At 37.5% G+C, this 22,055-nt stretch overlaps 1 protein-coding gene across 1 annotated transcript; it reads right to left on the reverse strand.

Moving 5' to 3' along the window:
• Positions 1-258: 258 nt before the first annotated feature.
• Positions 259-17,616, reverse strand: CAAP1 (caspase activity and apoptosis inhibitor 1). The gene is made up of 6 exons (XM_059836535.1): positions 17,320-17,616; positions 16,153-16,353; positions 14,545-14,629; positions 13,841-13,916; positions 6,063-6,136; positions 259-2,172 (listed from the first exon to the last, which is right to left on the reverse strand). The coding sequence occupies exons 1-6, from the start codon at positions 17,599-17,601 to the stop codon at positions 1,829-1,831; spliced, it is 1,062 nt and encodes a 353-aa protein (XP_059692518.1). The 5' UTR covers positions 17,602-17,616; the 3' UTR covers positions 259-1,828.
• Positions 17,617-22,055: the final 4,439 nt, after the last annotated feature.

The raw sequence follows: 22,055 nt of genomic DNA on the forward strand, positions 1-22,055 counted from the left end.
CACTTCCACAGCAGGAAAGATGAGGCACCCAGTGCCTTAATGACAAAAGTACAGCAGCACTGAAGTGTATCTTTGAAATCTAACACAGCTCCACCAGCCTATGACTTTGTAAAAGAGAAGACAGCACATTTAAGTTTCGCCAGCTGTCCTTCTCTGATTACTTCTTTAGTTTCTCCAGACTCAAATAAAACACAAGTTCAACAAACATGTAAATGGAATTGACCAAAGAAAACACCCATAGATTTTCAGACAGTAAAGTTACCTTTTGAATTGTGTGTATATATTTTCACTTACAACATCCATTTGCTACAAAATAATAGAAAAAATGTTGACGATGTGGATAAGACTGGAGTCAGGTGCACTTTACCCAGGTCACTGACATCACTTAGTAGAAGCACACTATAATTTTATCAGCTGTATTTAATGAAGGTTTTAGTTTATTATCAAATTTACACTGCACTAACATTTTACAATAATTTTGGTTGTAGAGGAAATCAATCATACTTAAGAAATCCAAGCAGTTTGCTATAGAAAAGGGTTTAAAAGGAAACTGGTAAAAAAGAAACGGAATAAAGACAAGGAAGAAAAGGGATAAGATGGAAGAAAAAAAAGAAAATTATAAACCTTAAAAGGATTCAAGATATAATATCTGAATAGACGAAGGTTTGAAATAATATTACACAATAGTAGGGGAAATTATGTCTGCTACTGTTGCAAAGCATGTAAAACTGGCTTTCTAAGTAACAACCAAGGAAAATTTGCGAATAAAAAACCATAATACATTATTTTACTTAACAAACAGTACAATTGTAAACTTCATACCTTTAAAGAAATAAACTGACGTCTGCATGTGTAAACAAACACACAAATATTTTAATATGCTCTGATTAGCAGCAAGACATAAAACCAGCACTAGTCCAAAAAAAATTAAAATAATTTTAATTGTTGAAAGAAATTATAGCATGAAAATACATTCTGGAATTCAATTTATTAATAAAGAAATACCTTGAAATGGATAAAAATAGAATTTGTTTTTTAAACCCTCATAAATAAATTAAATGCCTTTTCTAAAAAAGCATACTGAAATTAGGTGGGTTTTCCCACTTTCAGGGGACATGAAATGACTACATCAATTGAATGTCAAAAGCTCAAGGTCTTCTGAACTGTTGGATTTGCTAAATATTATGCCAAATATTCAAAAGAAAAGCTTTCCAGTTAGGAAGAAACTCTGCTTTCTTCAGTTATAATACAAAAGATAAGAGTGGAGAAAAGTGACAGAACTATATGGCAGTGTAAAAAACTCTGCTCTGTCTCTTTCAGGCACTTTCATAACTCTGAAAATAACATGTTCAACTGTTTACTTGAAAGGTAAAAATCCCTCCCTTTAGGAATTCAAATTTTAAACACTAAGTATGCTTTTACACAAAGTGTCACATTTTAATTGGAATACCTACATTATGATGAGATGGGCCCCAAGAAGAATTAAGCAGTCTCAAATCTCTTCCTACCCTAACCATTCAATGATTCTACATTTCTACAACAACCTTTCTGGAAGGCACCAGATACCTGGCAGAGCTCCGTATGTGGTGTGACTCCCTGAGGAGGTGACCCAGCCAAAGGACACCTCATTTCAGGGAAGCATCCACCACTGTTTGTGCATGTCATGGAAGCAGCACACTAAAGGCAACAAAACCACTGAACCACGGGTCAGGATACACGATACAGTCTGAATGAGGAATGTCACACCCAACCCAAACATACTGTAGCACCGAAGAGAACAGACATGACCTTCTTCGAAACAAACAGTGAAAATGAAATCTGAACAGTCTCAGGGATGTTTCTTTACATCACCAGCTTTCATCAGAGCCTTAATAGCTCTGGCCCTCATCTCGAGTTCCAGAAGCTCCAGCTGTTGTGCTGATGGCTGAACATCTTCTGATGGAGGAACAGCTAAGGTTGCTGCTTTGGGCTCCTTTGGGCTGGACTCTGCCAACCCCAGAATCTCATTCACACTCTTCTCAATGTCCTTCTGAAGGTCATCTATCTGGCCAGCTCCACTTCTGACAGTGCTCTCTTGCACATCTGGACCATCCTCTTCATTGCATGGTCCTTCTATGTCACTATCATATGCATCTGCGTTTATGCTGAGGACATCACTATCTTCTCCCTTGCCTGTAACACAAACATAACTATCACAGAGTTGCCTAACAGAATTGTTTTTACCTCATCTTACAAAATCACTTCTGCTTGAAGTGTTACTCTGCAAATTAAGAGAGTGAAAAAAATCTAGAAAAAAATCTATATGATAACACGCTCCTCATCTCCTTCAACTTTGAAAGCACTAATTTATACAAGTTGTAATGCATCTTTACGCAATTCTTAAAGAACATGCAGTACAGCAAAGCAGCAATACCAGAAAAATTTATTCCTTCCTGTGAAGTTAGCTATTATACATTACCTATTTTCCTAATTAAATTGTCAAAAAATTTTTTATTAAAGAAAGCTTTTGCAGTGCAAAACTGATATTCATTTTTCTCTTAAATAGACCTAATTTTCAGAATGCACCTTCAAAAATTATGCTCAACTATGTTATGTTTTTTAAGGGGGGGGGACTTTAGTGTGACACAAGATTAAAATTAATAGAAACTCTACTTATAGTGCAACAACTCAGAATTTATCATTAGTCCTCCAGATGTATTTAACTCCATGTAAAAACATGGAGGAATTTAGGACTTTGGTTTTTAATTGTGGCTGAAAGTTGGGAGTGTATTTTTAAAAACATAATTAGAAGAAGCAGCTCAATAAAATCAAAGCAAAGCTCTAACAAAACCTAACTAACCATTCTCTCAATTTGGCTGTAGCAAGACTTGCTTTTGACACTAGCCTCAGAAGTTCACTCTTTCAATAGCTTTTGTAAATGTGGAAATTAAGAGCAGGATTACTTCCAGCTTAAAATGAATAATGTGTAGTCAGAAGACCATAAAGTTACTGATTACACAGACTTTATAATTAAGTTATTACTTTTAAGTTATTATTATTAAGTTATTACTTTTGGTAATACCATTTTTACCACTTGCACAGGAAAAAAAGGCTTTAGAAAAATGTTATTCCTTTTTTAAAAACATTTGAAATGCTTTATGGTACCTGTATGCACTTGGTATTAATACATGAAAAGTGCCCAAAAACCTGAGGAAGACCTATTTTTCTTGATGTTTACAACATTCCTCCTATCCTGAGGGTGTGGGAAAAAAAAGATCAATACTGACTACTTCAAAAGCTATAAATGGAATTTCTCTACTTAAGGAAACAAAAGAAGGGAGGAAAGGAAGATCTAAACAGCTCAAAATTGTTTTATGAACAACAGTAATATTTTAAAACATTAGGGTTTTGCTGATTCAGCATTGAATTTTTTTTGTATTATAGGAAAAAATTCAGTTACTCGTGATCACTGTGTATCAGGCTGTGATCATCATAGCATTTAAGGTCAGATTTAAGAATTCTGCACACTCACCCTGAAAATGCACTCACATAGCTAAGGTATGTGGCACCTCAAAAATTCCAAACAAAGCTAACAGCAAAGCAAATTCAGATAATGAAAATATCTGAAAATATCTTTTGTATGTTAAGACATACAAAAGGAGTTTACAGATCACTTTTAACCTTTTTTTTAAAGCAAGACAAATCACAATTTTTAAATAATAAAATCTGAAAGCCTAAAAAATACACAAGGCTACAAAAAACTCTCCTCACAGCAGTGTGTATGAAAACTACTCATGAGATGAACATACAAAGGTCTTCTTTGATCGTAAGTAGCCTTGGCATGTTCCTACTGTGACAGTAACTTCAAGATTATTTCAGTTTCATATGCAGTTTCCCCTATTTCCCATACCATTTAGTCATCTTTGAACAGTATCTTTTTAACTTTACCTTGCAAGCCACAATGTATGCAAAAGATCAGAATGGGAAACAACAGCATTAAGAAACAGTAATTTTTTCTTTACAGTACCAGTCAGTGTTTACCTAACATGCTGGTCAACCAAGCAGCATTCCCATGGATCAAAAAATCAGCTGCATTACTGGATCACAGTTCAAAGCCTTAAACTTAACATCTGAGCCTGATCATGCTAATATACTGCCAAAGTTAAACTGACCTGTACTGAGTCTGGCTGGGATGGAATTAATTTTCTTCACAGCAGAGAGCATGATGCTGCTTCTGGATTTGTTTCTGAAGCATGTTGATAACACACCAGATTGGCTACTGCTCAAGAGTGCTTGAACAGCCTCAGGGCTTTTTGTTTCTCACTGTGACCCCACAGAGAGTAAACTAGGAGGGACACAGAGCCAGGACAGCTGAGCCAAACTGACCTAAGGGATATGCTCCACCATACAACACTGGCATCTGCCTTCCCAAGTAATTGTCATGCATGCCAAGTCTCTGCTTTCCAGGAAGTGGCTAAAAATCTGGCTGCCAATGGGAACTTGTAACTAAGTCTCTGATTTTTGCTTTCTTTCAATGTACAGCTCTTGCTTCACTTATTGAAGAGTCTTTATATTGAGTCATAAGTTGTCCTCATTTTGTTTTGCTGACTGTCACCTTTATCCTGCTGGGGGACAAGTGACTGAGGGGTTGGCAGGGGCCTACTGCTAGCTGGGGTCAGCCCACCATAGGATTCCTTTTGGAATCAATTTGTCACATTAAGAAGGAACAAAATATTAAGTCATTCATGTCTATCCCCGACTTAGTAAGTATGAGAAGCTGGGCAGAACAACCTTGGGTTCTGTTTAGAAATTGGAACCTCTAAAACTGTGGAATTCAGTGCTCATTCAGGCTTTTCGTCCTACAGATGTTTAATAACCTAACAAGCTTTATTTCCCTCTTTGCACCTGTGTTTTTACAGTAATAAGGATCATAGCTGGCATTTCTCATTATCTGTTTCATTTTGGTAACTTTTACTTTTTCCTTTATCTACAGATGAAGGAAATGCACAATTTTGTGCATTTCAGCACAATTAATTCCATATTTAAATTTTAATTTTATCCACTTTTGCTTATTCTCTCATTAATTTTATACACTTTTGCTTATTCTCTCATTCTCTCTTCTTTTTCCCACAGCTTCTCAGGCTGCAGTGAAGGAGAATGACTGGAATTACACTTTCTAATCTATACAATAGTCTCAAAAGTTCTTAAAAGCTAACATCTTGAGTGGAGCCACTGTTATAGCCCAAAGAAATCATGATGCTCTGGTTGATTAAGTCATAAAAAACAACAATGATATCACTTGCAGTAACGATCAATTCCCTTTGATAACACAGAAGCGGAAGAAATCTGCAGGAAATCTGTCAGTTCTAAGGTTCCTCCAATAGTACAACAAGCAACACTTAAAGGATTATCCACAGTCATAGCAACTCACACCTAAGAGTTTTGGTGCTTTTATTATGTATGACTCTTTCCTTTCCCATTTAACTCTTCTCACTAACTAATTCAGAAAAGAAACACATTTCAAAAGTCATTCCAAGAGACATCTTTTAAACAACATTCTGAATTGCAAAATAGTAATTGCAAGAAGCAAATAAAGTTAGATCTTTGCAGAAAAGAAATGTAGCTTAGAAGGAGCTACATTTGCAACATTCCTTGACTAGACAAGCTATTTCTGATCTTTCTGCTTAGAGCCAGTCAAAATGAAAATAAACAGACTGAGACAGAAACACCTATAGATCTAGTGCTTCATGCACAAACTAATATTGGCAGTTTTTATATGTGCTGATTTAATGACTGGAGTAAAACAAATACTACTGTAGACTAAAAATACTGTTTTCTTGTGTAGAAAGTGCAAATTTGCACCAATAACTTAGGAGCCTTTGCATTTTCTATGCTGCCAATCACTGTAGTACTTGAAAGTCTCACAAGCTATGTTTTTGCATTTAAGAAGAGAAAGTACACAAAACAAAATACTCTTTCTCAATGGATGTTCATTCTCTGTTCATAAGAGAGCTGTCAGCTACCTAGAATTAGTCACTGGCCAACATCAAGAACACAAAATTTCAGCTTTCTCTACAGCATACCTTGCTTTGATTCCTGACCTTCCAGCTTGCTGTCTTCTCTCAGAGAAGAAGTTGAGTCTATACTGTTGTCCTGTCTGGAAACAATTTAGAACACATTTTAATCACCATAATTTAAAATTTAACAGAACATTTTTTTAGAAACAAAAAATTATCAGGTGGTAGGCCAATAAGCCAGCTACAGTAGGAATAAGGGCAGAAGGAATACAGAAAGCTAATGTGAGCACTCGAAAATAAACTTTTTTTGTTTTGCCTTGTGATACACAAGGATAAAGCAATTATTTCCACTGCATCCTTGCCTTTTAGAGCAACAATCCTCAATGGCTATAACTGAGGAACCACAGCTGAGCAGTTATAAAGGAAAAGCTCCTCATATTAGGAGCTTTTCTGTAAAACTCAAAATAAATTGTCAAATAATTAAATTGTTTGGGAAAATGATAATTTCTGCTGCACTCAAATACTATTTACTGTCTTATTTTGAAAGTAAAAAATTATTTTCTTGAAATTATCATCAGACCATCAACAACCTCTCCTAAACTAGAATCTTCTTGCTTCACAAAGGGATACCTCCTAAAATGAAACTGTTTACAATTCAGCTATTACAGCATATTCAGTACCTGCATTTCTCTATTTCTCCTACTTAAAGACGTCTACCTTTGTGTAAAGAGTTGAAACCCTACACATCAAGTGTAAGGAAGAGACGCTTCAGTGAAAGGTTAATGTCTTTCATGTACTTCACACATACTAGTTACTGTGAAAACATACAGGAAGAGCACAGGTGGAACGATCCAGAATCACATGAAGAGATCAGTTGCCACATCCAGTAAGCATTTTGACAACAGAACTGCAAAATTTCTAAACTGAAGTTAGTGTGTCATTGGCTTCATCTGTATTAATATGGAATCAATGCAGCTCTCCTGGCCACGGGAACTTAATAACACTATAAAAAGGAAGCAGTATTCTGGTGTCACAGATGTAAATATAGTGACTAACAACTTGTTTCTCGGTAATGGCCTTTAGGGCTTTACTGAAAGTGAACACACGTCTTATTTTCGTTGTGCTTTACAAGTTGGGTTTTTTCCATACGCCCAATGGTTTTATCAGGAGGAGAAAAGCCATAATATTTCTAGAAATCATGGCCTGAGATGAGAGAAGTTATTTTCATTTCTACTTCCTTTTCTGAAGTGGCAAAGGCTACATCAACAGACTCTCCTTTTTTCCCCCAATTTTTTTTTCAGTCATTGGAAAAATGTGTAAAGTATCATGCAATAACTCATTAAGGACAATAAACAGGTCAATACACTTGCCTAGCAAAGCCTTGGACGTGAACACCAGACTGTTCTGCCTATTTACTGAGCCACATGGCTACACTAACTCCTTTTCCAAACAAGATGAGAATAATCTAAATATGCCTACACATGTGTGCCAGCAACTGCAAAGAGGACCACAGGTCAGAAGGGCCTACAGGACTGTGCTGATAGAAATCAGACAGAATGAAAAATGTACACCTTTTCCAGGATTTTCAGTGTCATGCAGCTGTAAGCAGATGCTTGTAATTCCCTAGCAAACCACAAGCTAGCCTACACAAGAAGCAGGATGCAAGGTCTGGGACTAAGGTATCAAACAGACTGTAAAATCAGAGGCAAAATTCCAAAAATAGACTGGGTTCTGCAAGTAGGCAAATTGAGGGACAATAATAGAGCACTAGATACCCCAGAGATGAACAGCATCAGCTACTGGGGGCAATCACAGACCTGCACCTGCCATCAGAGAGGCCTGCATGCACACGGAGGTCTGAGCAGCAACAGCAACAAGGATACAAACCTTGTGGACTTCTGTGCCAGCAGCCAGGGAGAGATGTGGGTTTCAGACCAGCTATTGGTCAGCAGATGTGGATGGAAGCACTTGTTTTTTTGGCTTTTTTTTTTTAAAGCAATTCCTAACAATTTGTTCTATCTAGTTATTTAACTCTTGACCAAAAGTAGGTTGTGATATACCCTGATCATCACTAAGAGCAGAAGCAGCTTTGGCTGCTCCTGTCCCATTCTCCTTCACACATATACTTCACCATTTTAAACTTAGTAGTCATGTCTGCACTGGACAGCAGTGTCACTTTAAAAAGCCTGATCTTGCACCAGCAGTATTCAGACAGTAGATTTCAGAACTCTGGTATCACCTTGATGTCTGATGAGGAACTGTAATCAACTCTTTAAGGGAAAACAAAGTGACCACTATAGTTCAAACATTGACTGTGAAATTATCCACAACCATTTTAACAGTCTTGTAAAAAGAAATTACCAACTTTTAAAAAAAAACACACATTGAAACTTGCAAAGTTTCTTCCTGATGCTTCAACAATTATTACAGCAAACTTATATTCCTTTAGAGACTACCATCAGAAAAAGAATTTTTACAACACGGAAGTACTTTTACAGCATGTTTTACTGTCTCAGAATTGATTGTATTGGACTGCACTGCTGCTGAACCTTCATGACTTTGCTTTGTAGGCAAGCATTTTGCACCACCTACTGGCCCAACAAATGCATTTTAAGTTCATTGCTCAGTTTGGCTTTTAACTTGTTAGCCTTGTTTTATCTGTTTGCTAGTGAAAAACATTTTTTCCCTAATTATCTGTACTGTGGTATACATTTAAGAAAGGGGGGATCATCAAACAATGGAAGCAGAAGATACATTATTCTGAAATTAAGGGACCTTAGACACATTTAATACTCTCTTTTTATTGTCACTTACCGGCATACCATGCTATGCTGGTAAGTGACAATATTAATTTGGAGTGTCTCTCTTTTGCCAGCCTTTATATTTCTCCCTCAAGATGACAGTTCAGTTCAAAGTCAATCTTCCAAGCAATAAACTCAGCACTTTTAATTTATTATTTTAAACAGAACAACATTTTAACAGTATGATCTTTCAGTAGAAAGAAGCTAACTACAGCTACAATTTGCTGACAACAAACGTTGTAAATTTAAATTTACCTCATTTTACATAGAGCATGCATTTCATGTTGGCGTGCACCACATTAGTGTAATCCCTAACTGGGCTCACACAAATGGTTTCTGCACACAATTTGCTGCAGGAATTCATACAGCTCTCAAAGCATCAGGGTTTGAAGGTGATTTGGTACTCAACTCCAGCAGATTATGCAAAGTGGGGTAAAAAAAAAAGCAAAGGTTAGGAAAAGGGGTACTGGCAGAGGATCAGATGGCTAAGGATTGAGAGAGTAGCTCTCCCACACTGGCGGCAGGGATATCAGGTTTCAGTGGTCACTGGGGTTGGAGACCAGAAGGAAAAGTATCATTCACTTAAATCTTCAGCGAGACTTGAGATCGGGACCTATGTTATTTTTGACATGATGTACCTTCCTGAATTAAAATTTGCCTTTGCTCTCAGTTCCAGGCCTAAAAACCATTTCCAGAAGTTTCAAGTCCTTGAAAGATTCCTGCAAATTTTTGTTCCAAGTTTTCAATGACAAATGAGAACCAAAATAATTAACAAGCATTAAGTAGCAAGTTAAAAAAACAAAAGGGAAAAAAGTTCTTACAAAGTAGGGCTTCTCAAAAAAGGTATCTCAAAAGACAGGCGTTAATCAAATAATTTAATGAGCAATGCAAAGTCCATCAGTCCTGTTACAGGTGATGTTTGAGGACACCACAAGAACAGAAGGCAGTGAAGCAAATTAGCCAAATGCTGATGTATCTGTTCAGTGATTCATGCTGGTTGTTTCAGTGATTCCAAATGCTGAAAATAACCAAATTGTCTTACGGGGTAAATATCAGATGATAATTGCATGCTTGTGAACAGCCCAGCGCCAGGAGCACAACACGTTGTAACAAGACAAAACTTTTAACTGCTAACCTTTCCAAAAGAAAACAAGTAAAAACCGCACTTTTGACTGCAAACTAGTAAAATGCCTATAAATTTTTAAAAGAGAAAATATTAAACTGCAAATTTTCACTCAGTAAAAAAAATAAGACCAATATGATTTTGAAGGCAAAAGATCATTTACTCAGACCCATATGAACATTGATCATTATAATGACATTAGAATGCTTTTTCTTGCAATAGTGTTTTACTAATACAGCATGTAACTTATGTTCACTTCTTCTTCTGGAGGATATTTGAAGAGTCAATTCAGGTAAAAGAAAAGAAACAGCTCAAAAACATGCTAACACTTCTTGAACAAGATGAAGAATACCTGCTTGGTTTTTGCAAGACATTATCTGGGTCCTGTCAATTAAATATCTGATGTTTAGTTGGAAGCTTCATTTACAGTAACTATCTTGTTTTAACAGTATTCTATTGCAGACTAACACAGAAACATCAACAAAAATCTGAGAACTGCATATTCAAAAACCTATACAGATCTGACAAATAACACAATTTATCCATTGCAACAGCATGTTCCAGTTACTGGCACATATAGGCCCTGCTTCTTCGGTTCTTCTGCATGGTTATTGCAAGATTTCTAATGCTTCACACAGAACAAGCTGGTGATAAAATAAAAGAGCGAATGTTTTACATGTTAATGTAAGCACGTGAAGCTTTTACATAGTTGAAATTCAAGAAAAGCTTCAGGACTTTCACTTCCAGTAACAGAATGAGGATATGTGCAAAAACCAAAAAAGGAAGATTCAATTTACAGTTAGATGCAATAGCATCAAAAAGCTTCACATAAAGATCTGAATTTTGCAAATTTCCTGTAACCAGAGGAACATCCCTAAATTCCTGCAACTTTTAGCTGGTACAGACAGGAAACAGCTCTTTAGAGACTGAGAGTCATTTGCTTATTTCATTTGAAATTTCTCTAGTTTATGGATTCAAGCTTTCTGCATTTCAGTTGATATATTCAGACAGCTAAAGGTATGTTTGTTGAATTTAGTTTTTTCAAAGGACATTAATGATAGAAACAAAGGGATGTTTCCAATCAGTTAAAACACTTTTGAATAAAGTACAACTTGCTACTCACCTTTTCCCTTTCCACATTTACATTTCCACGAAAAAAACTAATACAAGTCAGATTTAAATAAGTTATAACAGAATGCAGGAAAAAGAAGTAATTTATATGAAAGCCACAAGCAATGAAGATAACCTAAGAAGAACTAACACTTATTATATAAATAGAGAAAATGCCTTTTTTGTTATGAAAAGTCTTTTCTATTCCCAGGGCAAACAAATTTACCTACTTAAATCCAGATAAGAATTGTAATTAATTATTACAAACAATGCTTGCTTGTCTTAGCAATGCAGTTTTCACTGTTTTTTCACATATGCACCTTAAGCCTCTCTAGTGGCTGACTTGTTGCTGAAACAGAGTTTTCTGAAGTTTTGAAAACTTGCTTTTATAATTATTTATAATTATTTACACACAGATTATAAAGAAGCTGACCCAAGGCCCAAAGATTAGACTACTTAGTAAAAAGTGCTTGTGACTGTTTACAGTTGTAAAAGTATCATATTGGTCTACTTACTGAGCACTGAATTTCAAGATTAACATAAAATTAATTAATTCTCCTCATTTATTCTAATACATTCTCTTCATTAATTAATTCTCCTCATTTTCTCCTATCCCTTTATTTTTCTATCATCCAAACAACTTTTCTGTTTTGTTTTCTTTTTGCTAATGTTATCACACAGCTGAACTGTGGAGTCAAGGTTCTCAGATAGCACCCACCAAAACAGAATGCTATTTTTGAAAGGGAGAAGAAAATCCCAAATTCCTAAAACTTGCCTGCCCAGCTTGGAGGGGTCTGAAACCCTGAACTATCAGGATACAGATACAAGAACAAGGGGCACGTCAACCACTGTTTGTCATAGGAAGCAATCTGCTCTACAGCTATGAACATCTCTTAGTTTCTTTTACCTTTTTGAAACACAATTTCTTCTTGTTTACAGTCAGTTACTGAAACCTTCCTAACTGGCATGGAAAAATAGGTTGTCTTCAGATATCCACTAGCTAAAAACTGGTAAATTCTGATTTTTCTTATGTGATAGTTTTATTTATTAATTTCCTCTTTTTAGATTTTTACCAGCTCAAATAATTTCCATATAAGAAAGAACTTTCACAGTCTACTGCATCAAAGGATCATAAATACTTGTCTCAACAGTAGCTTTGAAATACCTTGAAGACACAGAACAACCTTACTGAAATCCAGCAGCAATACTCCTGCCATACATCATGGCGATAAAGAACATTTAACATATTTTGCAATAGTAAATAGCTTGTGAGTTAGGCCTTAAACAAAAACCCAAAACAACACATAATGTCTCACAGAATCAAAAAACTTGGGTATTTTTTATGGCTCATTTAGCCACCAAGTCTGTCTTCTCATTCTATTTAGAACTTCACTGGCAAATTATCAATCACTTAACAGAGACTATTCCACATAGAGACCACTACACTACATAAAGAGACCCAATAGTTAGTACATTTAGTAGTTTTAAAATTTTTCTATCTGCTTTTCCAAACAGCCAGCAGAGGGCAATGTCCAAAATAGGAAAACTAATTTTTAAAGCTGACTAATAACAACCTCATTCACAGATCATGTATGCAACAAATAGCACAGTGGGATACATTAACAATGGGCTCCAAATGGAACCTTAGAAGAAACAGAGTCAAAGAGTATTAAAACTGTGTCACAAGGGAAAGAATGAAACATAACTTTGTATTCACTCCATTTTCTAGTATATTTGTATAATGAGAAGTCATCAAAGAAAATTATGTGGTAACTTCATAGCTTGTTTTCAATCAAAGATGGAATCAGAAACTAGGTCTGTGCTAAAGCAAAATTCTGACCAGAATGTGAAAATTGAATTAGTGTTACTACTTTTCCCATCCATTTGCTCTTACTTAGGAGGTTTAGATAAACTAACCAAACCAGTAGCTTGGAAGTTTAATCTGCCATCTCTGGTGCATTGTCTTGTACTGTCTCAGAGGTTTATTAAGTGTATCCTGAATCTGTGGACCACCTGAAATCAGGTCAGTACTGAAAACATAAAAGCTTATTAGTCTTCTAGAAACAAGTTCGCCTCACTACATTTGATGCATTGTGCATGATTACTAGTAACTTTCCTTTTCCCTTCACTACTTCCATAGAAACTATCAAAGAGGTGAACTCCTGACAAAGAAACAGTCTTTAAAAAAGAGTGAAGCATTTTAAGAAAAGGTTAAGAAATGCTGTCTTTTACAAAACTGCCAGATGCCAAGAAAAGAGCAAGAAACCAGAAGCCTCCTTGAGTTTCAAGCCTGTTCTTGAAACTCTACATTCTGTAGCACTCCTTATACAAAGTGCATTGAACAGGTGTCAGTGCTGCTTCAACTGGGGCAGGAATAAAGGACCAGAATGAAAAGTTGAAAGAGAAGGGATAAATCTCACCTGAACTGAAAGTACACTTAAACAATTCACCGACCTAAGTGGGAAGGGTTTACTGCTTTAGCTCACACAAAGACAGTTAACCTAAATCACACCACTTCTGTTGCAGGACACAATAATGAAAGTTTAATTACCACAACTCAGCCAATAGGTAATATGCCACTACAAACCCAGTTATGTGCTCAAGACACACCTCGTGTCACAAAGTGACAAAATCATGTCTGTTAGTTTCGGGCTTGCTAGCAGCCATAGTTCATAGTCATTCAACTTGAGTAATTAATTAAGGATATAGCAACTGGATCTTTCAATTATATATTTGATAATTTCTCATGAAAAATCTCTGAATTGTTCACTCTCCTTAAATTAGGTTTAAGTGTTTTGTCTTTTACTCACTGACTGACTGAATCACCTCCAGTCTTGTCTCCTCCATCTGCCTCCTCGTCAGTATCAGAATCAGCTCCAATCTTGCCTAGATATACACAGTTTCAAACATGAAAATTTAGGAAAGTGATATAATTAATACTACATACTTAAATTTACTTTTAATTATTAACTCTATTGCAATCAGAAGAGGATTTTTCCAAGTTCAAGCAGAAGTTCTATAATTAGACTTAGTCAAAACCAAGACCCTTATTTGGGAGTCTTCTGTTAGCTTCACACACATTTATACTGGATTAAAAAAAATCTGATTTGCTACTCTGATTAGTACAATACTGTGCATGCTAAAAATAAAGTACAGAATTAACAGCAAGATACTCTGGAGCACTCAGACTCGAAGAGCTTTTCTTCACTGATAAGACAGAAATATGTCTACCAATAAGTTCTATATTCATTAAATATCAAGTGCAAGTTTAATAAAGCTGTGAAAAGCTGGAATACTATATCCTTAACCAAAGTACGTGAACTGTGTGTCTTGGTGGAACTGAGCGATTATGTACACACTAATATATACTTCCTAGTGTGTGTCTGTGTGTATGTATATATATATATATATTTTTTTTTTTTTTTTTTTTTTTAAAGTAGCTAAAAAGAATGCAAATTCAGTTGAGGCAGTCTATTCTCTGGTGTACAGTGGAATCTTAAAGTTTCATTCATACCTTCAAGTATCTTCAACAGTTTTTTTTCAGATAACAGCTCCAACTGCTCCATGCAAAGTCTTTTGATTTCATCCATGGAACAGTTCTAAGGAGACAGATAAGACAAACCACAAGCTACTAAAAATTTTTGAGAAGAGAGTAATTAAAGATGTAATTAACTGTAATGAAGAATTAAATTGGATTAAAGCCTCTCCCATATTCTGATCTGCATTGATGCAACTGCTGTAGAAAACCAGGTGTTTCAGTTAAGAAATAGCATATGTGTGGGTTTCATCTGAAAAAATTAAGCAATACACACTCTATCAGTTACCTGATCTATGGCTTAGAGTTGTTAATGCAGCTACAACACTGAGCACCAGAAACACCAGACCATATGTGTGAAGCATGGAACAGCAAAAAATTGCAGACCGGGTTATTCCTAGTTTTCTATCGCTAGGGGGAAGCTGGGTTACGTAATTAATCTTGCAAAGATCAGAGGCAACTGCTGAATACAAATCCACAAACTGGAGAAAATAATGCCATTGACAACATACCAACAGATGGATATCACAACACAGAAAATAAAGAAAGTATGTAAACTGTGATTCATTTCTCATGCTTGGTACATACCATACATTGCCACAGATTTTACTGGTATTCCAGTTACTTTCAAATCTCATACCTCTTGGTAACATTTGGGAATTTCACATTTTCAAATGAGCTATGATACCACGTACAAGTACCAAAACTAGGACCTGCTAAAAAGGTTGCAACACTCTCAGTCATATTTTAAGTTTGGTTCTATGAGGCAATTTCCCTACAAACTCAGTAACATCTTTCCTTCCAGCTTCTCAACCTCTTCTTCTTCTGCCAGAGATGAGAAATGGACAAGCCTGTGTGCAATTTGCCATGTGTTTAAAATGAAGAAGTCCCGTCTCACTTATATTAATAATACAACTCATTAGATAAAAATTTGAGATAAAAAATTTACAACTAGTAACAAGCATTACACAGATGACATTTCACTTGCAGCCTCTTCTTCTGCACAGGGTGCTAGCCTAGTTAATTTTAAGTCCTATTGTTCACAAGACTCAAAAAGCATATGCTCTAAGCCAGTAGAACCACCTTTAATCCATAGGAGTTACAGCTTCAGAAGCGGTTTAAAAAGAATGGGCTTTATTTTCTTATCTCAGACACTGCTTTCATACCACACAAAGAAATCAGTTGCCACGAGCAGAAATCAGTATTTTATTTATAAATCAGCACATCAGTTAGTGAACAACAATACTGTATTTACTCCTCATAACCATGGCACCGTGCATTTAACTAACCAGTACAGATGAACAGTCTAAAGCTAAAACCTGAAGTTTAGAAATGGTTGAGCAGTAGGAAAAGGAGTAACCTGGAATAACAACAGCAAATCTTTAAGAAAATTTCTGTCTCACTTCTAGACAGATGACTGGGAGACTACTGAAGAAAGGTACTTGACTTCATAGAAAGTTCTTTAATTGAGAAATACACAGGCAGCTTTTAAAACATAAATGCACTAGGCTTGAGAGATAAGTATTCTTTGTTACACAAGCATTCAAGATCATGGTAAGTATATAAATGGTAAATGTATTTCGGTACCTTTAAAGTATCAGGCAGCATCTTCTGTAGTTTCTTCTCCCCTATGACACAGAAACACTGTTGAAGCATTTCCTTTTTGTCCCCAATGTAGAAACTGACAGGTTTGAGTGACACAGTGAGATCTAATCCTCCTTCTTCTATATCACTGGGTTGTTCAGCTTCTTCCACTTTTTCTCCAGAGAGTACATTGCATTTTGTTTCCTAAAATCAAGGAAGGCACATTTTCTAGTGAATTGGAGAAGACATAAAATTACAGCTTCATCTTGCAATAATTTTCTCTTCATAAATGCAAGGTGCATCTTAATGTGGACTTCTCAAGTTCCAGTGTTTCATATTGCAAGATAACTGCATTACAGAAGCTACATATTTTACTACTGAAAACATTATTGCACTAGGAAAATTTTTTAAAGCTTCAGGAAGTGAAAAGTACTCCTAAATATTAACTGGGAAATATTATCTGCAAATACTTAGCTAGTGCTTATACATGAAAGCATGCTTTAACACAGAAGAAATCCATCTGATTAGCTGGGCAGTTAAAGCATAAAGCTCATCATTTACAGCTACCCTGCTAAGACAGAAACTGGGATACAATCCCCTGTGTGGCAGCCCTCACAGAATTAAAATGGGCTTCGTATTAGAAAATACATCCTCCATACACCAGCGGAGGACCTCTAGAATAGAAAAAACTAATTAAAACAAACAAAACCCAAACAAAACCAAACCCCAAACAAACAAAAAATCAAAACCAAACCACCAGCCAGAAATGTATTTTTTCAGGCTCAGAATTCACTTAGGCGTGCATGTCACAACCATTTTTCGCACACCAACACATCCTTGAGAAGACTCACAAGGCCACAGGTATGAGAACCACGACTGCTCGGGCACTACCCGAGCTCGTACGCCACACCCCTCACACATGGAAAACACAGACCGGTGCTCTCGGGATGCGCGCCAGGGCTCGGCCGGCCCCCGCCGCTGCCTCTGCCTTTGCTGCCCATCCTCGCGCCGCCCTCCCGGCCGCTCCCTGCAGCCGCACACCGACCAGCGCGACTGAGCCCGGCCCTTCCCGCAGCCAGGCCTCTGCCGCCAGGACGCGCGATCGGGACGCGCCCGGGAAGGCAGAGGCGGCACAGCACCGGCCAGACTCCGCGACTCTGCCCGCGCTACCTCCAGGGCGCCGTGGCTGGACTCGGTGCTCCGCCGCTTCCTGTCGCTGCCGTCCGGCCCCGGGGCTCCCTCCGGGCAGCAGGAACGCGAGCGGCGCCGCTTCTTCTCCTTGGAAGACTTCCTGCCCGGCATGGCCGCGCCGCGCACACACCGCGCGCCGCCACAGCAGCGCCGCTTCCGGCGGGACTGGCGGGCAGCGCCCCCTGCCGGCCCCGCGCTGCGGCCTCCAGCGGGGCCGCGGCCGAGGCTCGAGATGGAGGCGCTGTGACTGTGCGGGGGCATAGCTTGGGGATAGCGAGGCCCCGGTAAAACTGCAGGCGCACGTGGGCACGCCACCTGTTTACACGAATGTCGGTGGTCTAGGGCCTGGAAAACACATTTACGAGGAGCTGTGGTTGTTTAATTAATCTCCAGAAGAGGAGGCTCAGGGCTGACCCCATTGCTCTCTAAAACTCCCTGAAAGGAGGGTGTAGTGAGGTGGGGGTCAGTCTCCCTTGACGTGCCTGCAGTGAGAGGACAAGAGGAAATGGCCTCAGTCAATCAACACGGGAGATTCAGATTAGATATTAGAAAAAAATTATCACTGTCAGGGTGGTCAGGCATTGGAACAGATGTCCCAGATGGTGGAGTCACCATCCCTGGAGGTGTTCAAGGCATGTCTGGATCTGGTGCTGGTGGTGTGGTTTAATGGTTCAGTGGTTGCAGTGATAATGCTGGGGGGGATGGTGGACTTGATGGTTACTTAAAAGTTCTCTTCCAACACTGATGATTCTATGATGATTCCACAGTTCCATCCTCTGTAACTACTGTTTAATTCTGACCTTTTCCCTGACTTTCAAACTGTTTCGCTGCTGGAAGGACCTGCAAACTCCTCCCTTGGCAGCTGTTTGGCATTGCCAATAACTTTGGAACAACAAGAACTTTTTCCATGATACTTAATGAGTACTGGAGAACTTTTTTCATGGGATGCAAACAATTAGGAATTGCAGCAAAGAAGCCTGTTTAATGCAGGTGGCTGTTTTGTATAATTCACTAAGACACTGATCTGCTTTCTGCCACCAAGATTAGTTACAGAGGGAACTCAGTCTTTTATCCTAAAGAGGTTAGTCAAAATTAAAGACTAGGGTAGACAAATGTCCATAATTATGCCGAGAGCATTTGTATTAAAAATCTTCTTTACTGTGCAAAGATATGCAATAATTTTCTTATTTAACACAATGGAATGACTGCTCTTTTTTGTCTGCTTTCTTTCCCAGATTCAAACATGTTGCCATCCAGTTTGTCCATATTGGGTTGGATTTTCAAATGGGAGGTACTGGCCCATTTAGGCAGAGGTCTGCTGAATGCAAGTTGTACAAAGCTAGTGGTATCAAAACTGCTGTGGGCAGATGACACATATTTGCATGGGCTGACACTGTTTCCAAAAGGGTTAAAATTTACTAAGTACCATCAGTTCTTTTTTCAGCAAGCCTGAGTCTCTGCAGATTAGTGTCAGAGTGAACCCTAATTAGTCTATGTTGTTAAGATTACCTGAATTGTGGGAATAGATGTTCATATTTATCATCAGCAAATAACAGCCTCAGCATACTCTGAAGGTGCCAGAAGTAATGTAATTAGGCAACATTGAGGAGGAGTCTAAGTTTGGGATGAAAATTGGATCCCTTAAGCAACTACAAGGAAAATAAAGTTTAGCAGTATATGCTTAGGCATGCAAACTGTGTTTTAAATGAATACAGAATACAAAAGCTAACTGGGCTGTTGATTAAAAGATTTGTAACAATATTCAAATTTACGTGCTCACAGGCTTCAAATTCTACTGTCAAAAAGGGATAGTTCATACTTTAAACTATTTTTTTAATGTGTTTTGTGTGGACCAACAGTGGTGTCGTGAACATTGCAAATTTATCATTGCAACTGGAAAGTCTAGAAAAAAAATTCCAACCAAATTTGAAACCTCAATCTCTACAGTGAATAAGCATCAAAAAACCACTGTAAGAACAGGACATCTGAAAACACCCAGATAGTCTTCAGGCTCTCAACAGCTGCAGAGGGATTCTTGTTGCCAAACATTTAATTTCAGTCTATTTAGTACACATTTTGAAAAGATGGGAAACATCTACTGTTCCTAGACTTAGGATTTGTTGATAGTTTAAGGAGAAAGAGACAAAAAGAAAGAAGCAAGTGATCACAATATATAGTAATGGATTACATTCAGCTAAGAAGCTTAGCTAAGTATTTTTAAGCAAAACACTTCACACAATTGAAACCAGCAGGCTACAACATTTCCTAAAGCATTTGGAGTTGCCTCTGTAGTACTGATCTATGGTAAGACTCCTCTTGTAGATTATTATAACATTTTAAAATGTAATGCATTGTAATTTATCATTACATTATAAAAAAGTCACTGCATCCAATTATTCATGAATGTACAGCTCAGTGTATACTGCTTTTAATGAAATAGGTTTGCAGACTGAAGTTAGTCTATTTCTGGCTGTAGCCTGAACATGACTGAGCATTTAACACTGCTTAATTAGGTCCTGATATAAGCAAGGTGCATCATAATAATAGACATTAAAGAAACATTGTGATAATTAGACTGATTTGTGTTACTGTAGTCTTCTTCTATCTTGGAAAGTACAGCAGTTGGTGCTGACGTAAGTCTGTTTTGACTCCTTATTTAGTTTCTTAGGAAGGCATTTTATACTTGTTCTGAGTTTTGGCCTAAGTAATTCTCAAGTTTTTCTACTTTATAAAACCTGAGCCATGCCTAACAGCAATGCTTTAACGTGAGATGCTACTGTGTGCTGTTAGCTATTCTTTCTAAAAACCTTCCTATCTCAGAAAAAGCTGCCAAAAGAATTGTCTCATCTACTGGAGACTTTGAATTCTTTGCAGAAGACACAGCTTCTCTTCAAGGGGGGGTCTTGAAATCTCTCACACATACTTTAACTATTCCCCTGATAAATGAAATCAAGAGCCCTTAACATACAGATAAACTTACTCAAAATGTACTACTGTAGATAGTAAGCCAGCTCCCAGTCATGTGCCAGGCACATACTTATTTTCAATGGCCTCTGGTCTCAAAATTTTTTCTCACAATTTTTTGATTGTACCCTGTGGACCTCATGTCTGGCACGTTTCCCACTATACATATAACATTCTTTCACTGCAACAGGAATTTCATCCTGCTGACATTCCTAAGGCATTCTTCCTGTTGGTGATCTCAGCAGCAGATTGTGCAGTGCCCTTGTTGTATTGCACTGAAGAGTGCTTCTTGTCTTTTACTTTCGTCTATGCAGTTCTGTGTGGGTTACAGTCTGAGCTAGCCGGATTTGGACTCATATAAGGCCCAGGAAAAAACAGAATACTGCATACCCTTATGCATTTATGCGTTTATGCACGTGGATGCTGACATGAACCACAATGGAGTTCTAAAAAGTGCCATTTAAAAGCAGAAGCAATTCCCCACTCCTCATTTCCTCAGATTATGCTAGATCATGGAAGGGTTGGTATCACATACCCTGTGGCAGCAGTTATCTTTCTCTCAAAACAATCCTGGCCTGCTTTGTTTAGGATGCCTAACACCTAGTGCTACAGTCCCCAAAAGGATTTTTTGCTGTGCCTCATCATTTCTCTGCAAGTTTAAGTGAATTTTGTAATATCTTTAATATACCATTTCTTGGGAGTTGCCAGAGTATGTTTATTAATATAAACATTAATTTTTGGTCTAGGAAATTCATAACAATTTTCACGTAAAGAGATAATCTGTAACACAGCAATCCCACAATAATAAACCAAAAATATTAAGACCAGTATAATTTCTTAAAATAGCACAGGTACAAACACATTTGAAGAGCACAACATTAGAAAGCTGAAGCTTCAAGAACAATTGTATAGTAGGCAACCAAAATTCAACAGACAGGCACATTATTTCACAGACATGTTTCCTAAAAGTAGATTCTTAGATGCTTTCCCAGGAAGGAGTTCATCTATCAAGCACTGTAAATCACAAAAACTTTGTTGGATTGCCTCATATATGAACCTCCAATAGATCAAATCAGAAAGTGTGTGACTAAGACCATGATCAGGACTATGAGGGTATTTATCAGGAAATCCATCCAAAGTGTAACTGTACAAGTGTGTAACTACAGATCTGAAAGACAAAGTTTGCTGGAAGAAGTGTAGTAACTTAGTTCAGGTAGCTGGAGCGAAACAAAAGTTAAGAGCTCTTGGTCACAAAATTCTTCACATAACATAGGCAGGTATCATGGGTGTGTGGAGCTCATGTGCCAGAAGCTTGTCCCTTTTTTCTTGTTTTCCATTCTATTAGTTTAATGAAAAATGCAACTTAAACATTGACTCTCTTTAGTTCATAATTCTGAAACCAACTGTAACACTTGCAGTAATAGAAAATAACATTTCCCTTTTCAGGTGAACATCTTACATCTGCTGGAATAAGCTGCAAAGTATTATTTTCCCTTTCAACAGTTATGAAATTAAAGCTGCTTCATAAAACTTTAAATTTGTGCAGTTTACAACAGAGTATTTCAGTTGCAAAAGGACCTGACCACTTCTGAACTAAAGTTGGAGCCTCTCGTCAAGGACATTGTCCAAATGCCTCAAACACTGACAGGCAGGGTACACCAACCACCTTTAGGAAGCTTCTTCAAGCTTCTGCTGCTCAGTCTCTTCTCCGGATGTAGACTGCTCTCCCACTCTTCAAGGTGTCCTATTTT

This window comes from Haemorhous mexicanus, chromosome Z (assembly GCF_027477595.1).
Source record: "Haemorhous mexicanus isolate bHaeMex1 chromosome Z, bHaeMex1.pri, whole genome shotgun sequence".
Classification (NCBI taxonomy): Eukaryota; Metazoa; Chordata; class Aves; order Passeriformes; family Fringillidae; genus Haemorhous; species Haemorhous mexicanus.

Excerpts from the sequence above, each read along its gene's own strand:
- CAAP1 (XM_059836535.1), bottom strand. The coding sequence starts at position 17,601 with ATGCCCCCGCACAGTCACAGCGCCTCCATCTCGAGCCTCGGCCGCGGC. Across the intron at positions 16,354-17,319 it reads CCAGCCACGGCGCCCTGGAG|GAAACAAAATGCAATGTACT; the intron begins GTAGCGCGGGCA and ends CCTTGATTTTAG. Across the intron at positions 2,173-6,062 it reads AGGTCAGGAATCAAAGCAAG|GCAAGGGAGAAGATAGTGAT; the intron begins GTATGCTGTAGA and ends TTTGTGTTACAG.